Raw genomic sequence first — 11356 nt, forward strand, 5'->3', positions numbered from 1 at the left:
TATCGACTAGGTTCCTATATCATAATAAATATTACCTACGTAAAAAGTCACTCTGACCAAAACTTACATAAAATATTATCAACAAGTGAGTATACAATTTAGATTGTTGACTCACTGACTCACCCGTACCGTAGTATCAACGAATTAATAAAATAATTAAAAATATTGATAAGAATGTAAAGTACTGGTGAAAAATCAATTGGTTAAAGATTTGTTTTGTTATTTTAGCATCTGAATATTTTTTTATTTGGATGGCGCGGATGGCCAAATAAAAAATAAAAAACCGTTTTTCGTCTATGGTTCAAAAATTGATGTCAAATAAATAGTTTATTATAATACAGTAAAGTCAAAGTAATGTCAAAGTCAAAAGTCAAAAGCATAAATAAACTTAAACTCACTCACCGCGTTGCCGGCAAAAAATAACTACAATTTTACGTGACTAAAAAATACGTTATTAAGTAGGGTTCTGGGATAATATTAATATTTCATATCCCTTTTACCGTTAAGTGAACAACCGAGGCACGAGCGTTTGGAATTCAAAATGACTGGTGTCCTCTTTGAAGATATTTTTAACATTAAGGATATGGATCCTGAAGGCAAGAAATTCGATAAAACCAGCAGACTACACTGTGAATCAGAATCCTTCAAAATGGACCTAATTTTGGACATAAACTCCTGGCTTTATCCAATGGAGTTAGGAGATAAATTTAGGTTAGCAATTTTTAAGGTTAAATTTATTGTTTTTTTTACCTGTAAAATCGAAAGAATTTCATGTCGAATTTAAAATCAGTTTAAAATTGATTGTATTTCTTAGTGAGATAAACAACTTGCGTATGTAAACAAAACCTAGTTTTGCATATTTTCAATATTTAATAAAATAATTGTCTGCATGTTTGAAATGCATAATTTGAACGCATCCAATTATTTCAATATCTCAAAATTGATATTACGCTTGTGTCCGGGCAGAATGAAGATTACAGTTCTATGTGTAAAATAGAACTAGGAACCTAGATGAGACATGAGTTTTTGACTCAATAGCCACTCTCTGAAATAAATCCTGGAAACGGAAATCAAATGGAAATGAGTCTATCTCAGAGTGTAATAGTTTCACATTTGCCTGACTCGCTTGATATCCTGGGTTCAAGTCCTGACAAGGTGGACATGGAGTATTATTTTTTACATGTCAATATTTCATAGTCCCGCACTGGCACCTGAAGCATATTTACATTTGTTATATTCTATTCTTATAGTTGGAGGTCAGTGCTAAATCCTGACATCACTGTGTAGATCTATAGTGACAGGTCCCTCTAAATTAATTCTTGCCCTCTAAGCCAAGGTCTTTAAAGAACTGGGTTACCGAATAGAGGAGGAGTGCTTTGATATATATTGCTAATTCTCCTCCTCAGTTTCTTAAAGTATCGGGCTATTAGCGAGCACTCTCACATCCTCAAGTTTAACCAGTCGTTCCTTGAAGATCCCACCTTCTTTTGTGATATAAAAAATCACATTCACATAATAATGTAAATAGGCATTTCATCATCTGCTTTACAGAACCTAAACCTAGAATTTGCAGAAAGGTTCATTTTAGCAAGTTGTTTATTCAATCTGGAGTGCCTTGTAAGGGTAATAACCTTTACTTGGTTTCGGCTAAGTTTTATTAAGTCGACAGCTAACCTTTGCGAGTGCCCCTTCAGTAGTTTCTCCGCATGGTGCTGACCAGGTGCTTTTTCCCAAAGCATTATGCTCTGCCTCCAGGTCCATGACATAAATTCATTACGAGGAGCACATTCCGGGAACCCACAATAGGGCGTTACCGTTAATGTTTAAATGTCCTGGTACCCAAACAATATTATGCTGTCACACTCACCAGCACAATTAAGCGCCTGGGGGCATTCCGAGATTGATTTATAATGAATTTCTGCTGAGCTCGGGGCTTTTAGAGCTGCCGGACTATCTGAGAGAATAAAAAGTTTTGTTTTTGTGCTGTCTGCGCACCCGGTGTTCCAGTAAAGGAATTATTTTAAAGAATATCGTGATTTATGAGTAGGTGACTTCTTTTAGCAAACTGACCATATTTTATTTATTATCATCAAACAAGTATTTATTTTAGATTGGTATTGGCAACGACATTACGGGAGGATGGTTATCCCGATGGAGGAGAATGGAATCCCGAAGATAAAGAAGCAACAAGGCAGGATAGTTTTGAATATGTCATGTATGGAAAAATCTATAGGTAAATCTAATTTCGATTTATAAATTTCTTTTTTATCAGAAAATTTACGTCAAGGTTACCTTTAAAAGGTAAATAAATGGCAGACAAGGATTTTACAATTTATTCCCATTTAAAAAAGAATTGACAATGAATTATGGCATGAAGTATAGCATATTTATCACCTCTCAACACATGGCCAAAATATGAAATCTTATGGAGCTTAGCAGTGGTGAATAGTTCTCTATTAGTATTGGCACTACGTAATACTTCATTGTTGGTTATCATATCAGTCCAAGATATTCTTAAAATTCTACGGTGGATTCACATTTCAAATGCTTCAAGGCAGTTTATAATATTAACTTTAAGAGTCCACGCCTCTAAACCGTACAGTAAGACAGACCAAATATTACATTTAACCATTCGTTTTAAAATGACAAAATCGTATGATTTCCTAATTTTGCGTTCGTTTCACCAGACTACAGCCGTAAGCCCTGTAAATAACTTCCATTATAGTCATCTAGGGTTAGACATCTGTCAATATTTACTTGTTTATTTATGCTACTATTGCAGGCAGCATTACTTTACAGGTTTACTCCCATTTTGTAATGACAGACCGTAAAATAGAAAAAAACATAATTTCAAAAGCATCATATAACAGTAAAATATAAACACAAATATACATACCATGTAAATACGTGCTTATATCATTATATTTTGCACAAGAACAAGCAAAGTGGTCCAATTATATTGAATTACAGCACGGAACTCACAGGCTTAAGAAAAATCACATTTAGTTGTTTCACTGGAAATCGAACCCGTAGCCCTCTGTGCGTGAGAAAAGCCTCTTCAAGAAATTGCAACACAGAGGCCGGCTATATATGTACATCTACGGCAAAATTATTACAGGGACAGAACGATGGCAAGTGTGATTCTAAAGCTGTTTAATTTGTTACCGAAAAATATTAGCAAACAAAAATATATCAACGATGGAAAGAAAAAGTTACTAAATGACATGTAGTCAACTTTACAAAAAAGCCAATGAAAGTTTTTTTAATGAAAAATCTCATATGTATTTACAATTTTTATTTAAATTATGTAATCGCACTAAAATAATATGCATAGATGAGATATTTTTATTAATAAAAAAAAACTTTAATTGGCTCTTCTGTAAAGTTGCTTGCTACATGTCGCTTAGCAACTTTTTCCTTTCCACCTTCTACATATAAAAAAGATAGACAGTTAAAAGACAGTTAGTGTTCTAGTGTACGTTATCTATTAAGTGTTTTGTAATTTATTATAGGACTGGTACGGTCATGTCTCAAAAATGAACACCACCAGACTCCCTTATATTACACTAAATACATAATCAGCCTCACAGGACTCGTCCTTGTAGAAGACCTCCCAAAAGATAAAAGGACAGTTGGAATCCGCCTCACAGGAGAAGCAACTGTCTTCAGGAAGAACAGACCACGCAGGTCTATGTCTATAAGAAGATAATTTATCATATAATAATATTATTTGTCAGCATCATCATTCCCTTTCCGCACCTAATGATGCATAGGGCACTGCATTTGTACACCAATCGCAGCATATCTTGATTATTTTTGTTACATGAAGGTAAGATGATGATGACGCTTCAGGTACCAGTCCACGGACTATAAAATATTCTAGTGCAAAAACACCCTCCTAAATAAATATTTCATATCAACCATATCGGGAATCGAACCCGAGATCTCTTGCATGGCAGGCTTACACGCTGACCATTACACCACGAGGCCGATGTACCTATGTATAAATAAAATAAACACATTATTATAAAAACAAACAAAAAATGTAACCTGCAAACAAGCATCGTCTTTGCTGGAACATAAATACTATTATATATGTTTGGTAGTTGAAAGATATTTTTGGGAAATAAATATTGTTTTTTTTTTTTAAATATAAATACACACACATAAATTAACAACCATCTAAATACTGTACATATGGTATTTATCACTGATTGTGCTTTTTATAATTTCAGGATAGAAGGAGATGAGGCAGCAACAGAACCGTCTTCAAGACTCGCTGCGTATGTAAGCTTCGGTGGACTTCTCATGCGTCTTCAAGGAGATGCTAACAACTTGCATGGTTTTGAAGTGGACCAGCATATGTACTTACTAATGAAGAAATTAGCCTTCTAGTACAGATTAGAAATAAGGTTGGTCATCCTCGAAATGTTTTTACAAAAGATTTTGCCGAATTTTACTCGTAACATCAACATCTGTATTCAAAGCAACCGCAACAATATGTTTGAAGGCAAAGTAAAATTAAAATTTTTATTTATGTTTTGCACCACAGCAGACCAGGGGCCCAATGAGGAAATTCAGTGTTTTTAAAAAAATTCAAAATATTTGTTAATAGACAATTAAACTAAGCCAAAAATATTATTTTTCAATTTTTATATATCGTATTACCAGTGCTATGGTTTTTTTAAGTTTCATATTTCTGAAATAACTTCGCGTGTGACGTCAGAGGCTCTCTTCCGCTTATTCTCGATCAGTTCTGCCCATTGGTCCATTCACGGCAAGCAAACCGGAAATCTTCCATAATGCTCTTATCATTGGTTGATTCATATGAACCAGTGACGTCGTTCAAAGTAGTCCGCCTTTATTAAAACGTTTTTTTTTTTTGTACATTTTCAGGAAACTTAGCTGTACAATTTAATGCTCCAATTTTACCTTTTTTGTCAGAAAATTTCTTGAGATCCTCTGCAAAATGGGCTTGTATTAAAAAGAGTTAAGGGTTATAATGGTAAAAAATTAAGTAATACAAAGTGAACTATGGAATATTTAATTGTGTTCTTGTAGAAATTTTAAATGTGTATTTATGTTTTTTTTTTCAATAAACTTTCACATTCATAGTTGTCATCATTTTGGATTTAATTATTTACCGATATAATAACCAATTATTTTTTTATATAAATTAAAAAAATATTCTTCAAAAAAAGCTTTTCTTTTATTCATCCCTCCTTATGTATCCCTCAAACAGATTTATTTTTCTATCAAATGGTGCACAGAAAACATCAGGGAGAAGGAAGCTAATATTATAGTCGGTGATTTTAATATTAATATGCATAGTAATAATGATATTTATACCAAAAAGCCGACAGATATTATAAATGCAAACGGAATGAAACAACTTGTCCAAGAATCTACAAGAGTAACTCAAACGTCAAAAACATTAATAGATCTGGTCATAACAAATGTATTTGAATTAAGAATAAATCTACTTGACACTCCAAAAATTACGGACCATACTATCATACAAATTTTGTTAAAGAAACTAAATACAGAGAAATCTACTATATCATATTCTAAAGTATACAGAAATTATAATCAATATGATGAGACGGAACTTGAGTATAAATTAGAACAGTGTAAATGGGATCAAATAACACAATTAGAATTTAATTTAAAAGTAGAAAAATTTATTGAAAATATAAAACTTACTCTTGATAGCATTGTACCAATAAAACAAATAAAAATTAACAGTATACATAACAAATGGTACAATAATAAATTTAAAAATATGCAGTTCGAAAGGGACAGACTATATAAAATAGCAAAAATAACTCAAAATAATGAAGACTGGAATAAATTTAAATCGCAAAGAAACAAATACTTAATTGAATTAAAAAAGAGAAAAAATGAATACTTTAAAACAAAAATTGAAGCTGAAAAGGAGAATCCAAAAAAAATGTGGAATACAATTAAATCATTGTTAAAAAGTAAAGAAAAACAAATAAATGAAAACATACAATTTCCTAATGGAATAGAGGGATCTAATATATCTAATAAATTTAACAAATATTTTATAAGAAGCGTTGAAGAGATAAATGAGAATATAGAACATATAAATTATAATTTTAACTTAGATGAAGAACAGGAAACCAAATTAACATTCAAAAAATTAACACAAAAAGATCTTTACGCAATAATTAATACAATTAAATCAAAACCTAGTCCATATGGAATTTCAATTAAATTATTGGAAAAGACTCTACCCATCATAGGAAATTACTTATTGGATATTATAAATGAATCGTTATTGCATGGAGTCTTCCCGAAATCATGGAAAACATCATGTGTCATTCCAATAGCAAAAATAAAAAATTCAGTGAAGTGTGAAGAATACAGGCCCATAAACACCCTTCCAAAATATGAACAATTATTGGAATATATTGTAAAGAATGAGTTAGTTAATTTTTTGGAACAATGGGAAGTATTATGCAAAGAACAATGTGGATTTCGAACCAATCAATCTTGTGAAATGGCTATTAACTTGGTGTTAGAAGATTGGAAAGAGGAAACCGATAAGAACATGTTCGTAATTGCAGTTTTTTTGGATTTTAAAAGAGCCTTCGAAACAAAAGACCGAGAAATAATTATTAAAAAATTGAAAAAAATAGGAATAAAAGGAAAAACTATAAAATGTTTTGAAGAGTACCTTGGCGATAGATACCAAATAACGAAGGTAAATGATGAAATTTCCGAGCCCCTCAAAATTTCATTGGAGTACCACAAGGATCGGTTCTCGAACCGGTTTTGTTTATTATATACATAAATGATATTGTCGAAACATTAAAATATTCAAAAATAAGACTCTTTGCAGACGATGCCTTAATATATATATCGGGAGAAAATTATAAAACAATTATGGACAGACTAAATCATGATCTTAATAATGTATCACTGTGGCTAAAAATTAATAAATTTAAATTAAATGTTAACAAAACTAAATATATGAATATAGGAAACAAGAATAGAAATTACACCATCAATTGTAATAGAAAATGAAAAACTTAATGAAGTCACTGAAATGAAATATTTTGGTGTAATGTTAGATTCAAAACTTACATTTCACCAAAACGCTAAGATGGTAATTAATAAGATTGCAAAAAAAATATCAATTTTGGGAAGGATCAGAAGATTTATTGATAAGGACTCTTGCAAAACTATTTACAATGCAATTATTGAACCACACGTTAATTACTGTAGTAGCATTTTATTTTTATCAAACAAAGAAAACATAGATAAACTAACTGTATTACAAAATAAAGCCTTTAGAATCATTTTGAAAAAAAAACAGATACACGAGGGTAAAGTCGATGGTAAATGAAATGAAATTACTAACATATAAACAAAGAATATTTTACAATACAATGATATTTGTTCATAAAATTATAAACTCTTATAAAAAAACAGAATTTTGGAAAAAAATTGATCGGAACCAGCATGAACACGATCACAATACTAGAGAAAAGAACAAAATTAGACTTCCATTTAGGAAAAAGGCAAAGTCACAAAATTCCATTTTATTTAAAGCAATTAAAAAGTATTACGAAATGGAAAAAAATATTTATGAAGAAAAAAACATATCAAAATTTAAAATAATGGTCAAGACATATGTGATAAACAATTTATAAATTAAATATATTTGCAATGTTATTATTAGAACACACATAACGATATGTATGATATGTGTGCCCTACTTTATTTAATTAAAAAATATATATATATATATATATTATTTACGTAGATACTAGGTTCATAGGCTTTCAGCCTGTAAAAGTTATTTTTTAAATGATAAACTAAAATGTGCTTACCTACTGCTTTTATTTTTCACATAATATTATGTTAACAAGGATTAGTATTGACAAGTTTATGTTAGAAAAAAAACTGAAAATACCTCATATCTAAAGTACTTTGTTTTCTACTTGTCAAATGAGGTAGTTTACTACTACTCAACATTATTGTGTTTTAAAAATCTTATACATAACAACAACACACGCACTTCTCAAAAATTTCTCAAACATTGTTGAAAAAATAAATTATTTACCCGATTGTATAGTGTTATCAGAGACGCATTCCGCGGGTGAAATAAATTATTATATACCAGGGCCCCGATAACAATAAAAAGTTAACATTTATCTTCAATTTTATTTACAAAGTAAAATTAAGTTTTCTGTACGAAAACCAGAATATGCATACTTTTTTTTAACATGTTCAATCATAGGTTACCGATGAAGATACTTGAAATATTCACGCAATACTCGTTTTCGTACACAAAATCGATTTTTCTTTATAGACAATCGAAGATAACTCCCATTGTAAACAGGGCCCTGGATACACTTACCATACTACCAGTAACCAAACTTAATAAAAATTGCGGAGTATTAATATTCATATCAATGAATTTTGGCGTAATTAGAGTAAAAGAAAAAAATCATGTAAATAGTGTAAACATTTTAAATATTGAAGTGAAAGATTTAAAAAATATTTTAACATAATTTTTATTACCGTACTCATTTATCAATAATTCCGTATTCTACAGATTAATTAAAAAATGTTAAATGGTTTTAGAAATAAAAAAATATTTTTGCCGGCGATATGAACTTATATATTGAAAACGACTGTTCGTCAAATGACAAAGATTATTACCTCAATATGCTAGTAGAACTAAATTATTTATCGTGCATAAATTCATTTACGCGAAATGTACAAGATCAACGGCCCCCATGCTTCGATCACGTACTTATTTACAAATATTGACGAAATACATAACACAGTAGCGGCAGTTATTCACACAACAATTACCGATCATTACTCGTGCATATTTAAATACACGTATAACGCACAACTCGAACATTACTACCCCCAAACAAGATAATTGTTGCGATCCTAAAATAAAAATACACATTATGGAAACATTAAAAAATAAATTAGCAGACAAAAACTGGACAGATTTAAACCAAAGTGATAAAATCATTAATAAATCGTCTTCTAATTCTAAACATAAAATGAAAAAATATCCATGTATAAGCCTATCAAGCCGTGGATAACTCATGGTCTAATAGTATCAGTAAGACACAAGGATATGCTTTATAAATTACGAGTATCTTCTAAAAAAACTAATGACGAAAATTTCCGCGAACATTTCAATAAATATAAAAATAAACTATTTTGTATAATAAAATCAATAAAATATACAAAAGAAAACCCATTACATAAGCAAAAGTCAGAATTGTCTGAAAATAATAGCCTGAATGTATATGGAATATCATAAATGAAATAATAGATTAAAAAAAACATGCATTTTTTTAATAAATACAATATTACATGAAGACTCTGAGTTGCATTCGAACGAACACCCGCAAAAAGTTGCAAATATAAATATATAAAATAAATACTTTTCAAACGTTGGAATAAACCGTGCACAAGATATTTCATCAAAATCAAACATAACAGATACAATTTCGTACATAAATACAGTATTGTGCGAAATTAAATTAAGAATAATTGTTGGCATTGTTTACGTATAACAACACTCATATGTCAATTTGACAGTTGTTTAGCGCCAAAAATTATGACTTCCAGTTCATTAATCCTTTGGGAGCTCATATTGGTGTTTTTTGGTGTACTATCTGTTGTTTTTTTTTTACATTTTCTCAATAAAGGACTTATTTTATAAATTGCTTGCATATTAAACGGTGTTTTTGAGTTGGTTTCAATCGTGGATATCACGCCGAGGAAAGGGGAAAAGATTATTACCTTTAGTGAACATACATCACTGACTCAGAAGGAGATTGCTAATGAATGTTTTGTGAGTCAGGGAGCAGTCAGCAAGATTATTAAGCAGAAAAGAGAAACATGATCAGTTGAAGCAAAGAGAATTGGGAAATGTGGAAGAAACCGGAGAACTAGTGTCCGAGATGTAATATCTTTAATCAGAAATAGTAAGTTAAACCTCAGACAAACAAGTTACGTACTCCAACGAGATTTGGCAGCCACTGGGATGATGATACATGACTCAACAGTATGAAAAAGACTCGTTGAAGCTGGAAGAAAAGCAATTCGACCACAGAAAGAACAACTCCTGTCGGCACGTATGATGAAGCAAAGGCTCATTTAGACTAAAAAATATATCAAATGGACTGTAGAAGACTGGAGAAAGGTATTGTTTTCAGATAAGACATACTTTCCCGTGTAGGGATATCGCACAAAAATTGTTAGAAAAAGTGGGGATGAAAAACTTACTGTGGCTCATATTGACCAAACGGTGAAATATCCTGTGAAAAAGATGTTTTGGGGCTGCTTTTCGTATATGGGGACCGGATCTTTGACACCAATAGAAGGAATGATGAATAACCTAATGTATAAAGCTCTATTAGAGCAGCACTTTAGTTCAGAACTGAGTAAATGTTGTCCTAATGGTGGGGCTATATTTCAACGGGACTTAGCTCCTTGTCACGTATCGAAGTTTATGCTTAAGTATTTCAATGATAAAAATATAACTCTTTTAGAAAATTTGTGAGCGATTTGTAGTTCTAGGATACAAAAATTTAACTGCACCACCAAGATAAAGATTATAAAAGCTGTTATTCAGGTGTAGTTTTGAGGTGACAAAATAAATTAAAATTGCTTAAGTTTAATTGATTCCATGCCAAAACGTATTCAGGCTGTTATAGAAACAAAAGGAAAACATACATCCTATAACATAAAAAATATTTTATGATTGTACGTCACCTGTAACTCAAAATATCAACAAAAAACGTATTTTATGATTACAAGGATTTTTATTCCATTAATTCGCATAATACTGTACTGAACACGGTAACACTCTTAATATATTTCGAAGCACCACATAGAGTGAAATAGAAGAAATCAATAGCATGAAAGGAGGCTCATCTCCGGGTTTCGATGGAATTTCTGCTAACATATTAAAACACATTACAAAACAAATTTCGACACCACTGAAACATATAATAAATATAAGTTTTAAAAGCGGTAGGTACATTCCCTTCCAATTATAAGAAAACTACAATTAATCAAATACTTAAAGCAGGGAATCCCGAAAAAATAACTAACTACCGTCCCATTTCAGTCATTTCAAATTTAGCTAAAAAAAAATTAAGAAAGTTGACTGAATTTATAAAAGGTAATAAATTGATTCACGAATATCAATTTGGTTTTATGGAAAATAGAAGCACACATGATGCTATTGCAAAATTATCCACGTACATTCATAATTCATTGGACAAATAATTGAAGTACATTGGTATATTTATTTATTTTTAAAAAGCATTTGATATTATATCACACA

General features: G+C 30.7%; 1 protein-coding gene across 1 annotated transcript; it reads left to right on the forward strand.

The window, feature by feature from the left end:
- The first annotated feature begins 322 nt into the window (after positions 1-322).
- LOC148277756 (DNA-directed RNA polymerases I, II, and III subunit RPABC3-like) lies at positions 323-5124 on the forward strand. The gene is made up of 3 exons (XM_088232443.1): positions 323-711; positions 2111-2233; positions 4236-5124. Exons 1-3 carry the CDS (start codon positions 542-544, stop codon positions 4393-4395), a joined length of 453 nt encoding a protein of 150 aa, XP_088088569.1. The 5' UTR covers positions 323-541; the 3' UTR covers positions 4396-5124.
- Positions 5125-11356: the final 6232 nt, after the last annotated feature.

Source organism: Micrasema longulum, unplaced genomic scaffold, assembly GCF_059751315.1.
Source record: "Micrasema longulum isolate JH-2025_06_02 unplaced genomic scaffold, ASM5975131v1 h1tg000986l, whole genome shotgun sequence".
NCBI lineage: Eukaryota > Metazoa > Arthropoda > Insecta > Trichoptera > Brachycentridae > Micrasema > Micrasema longulum.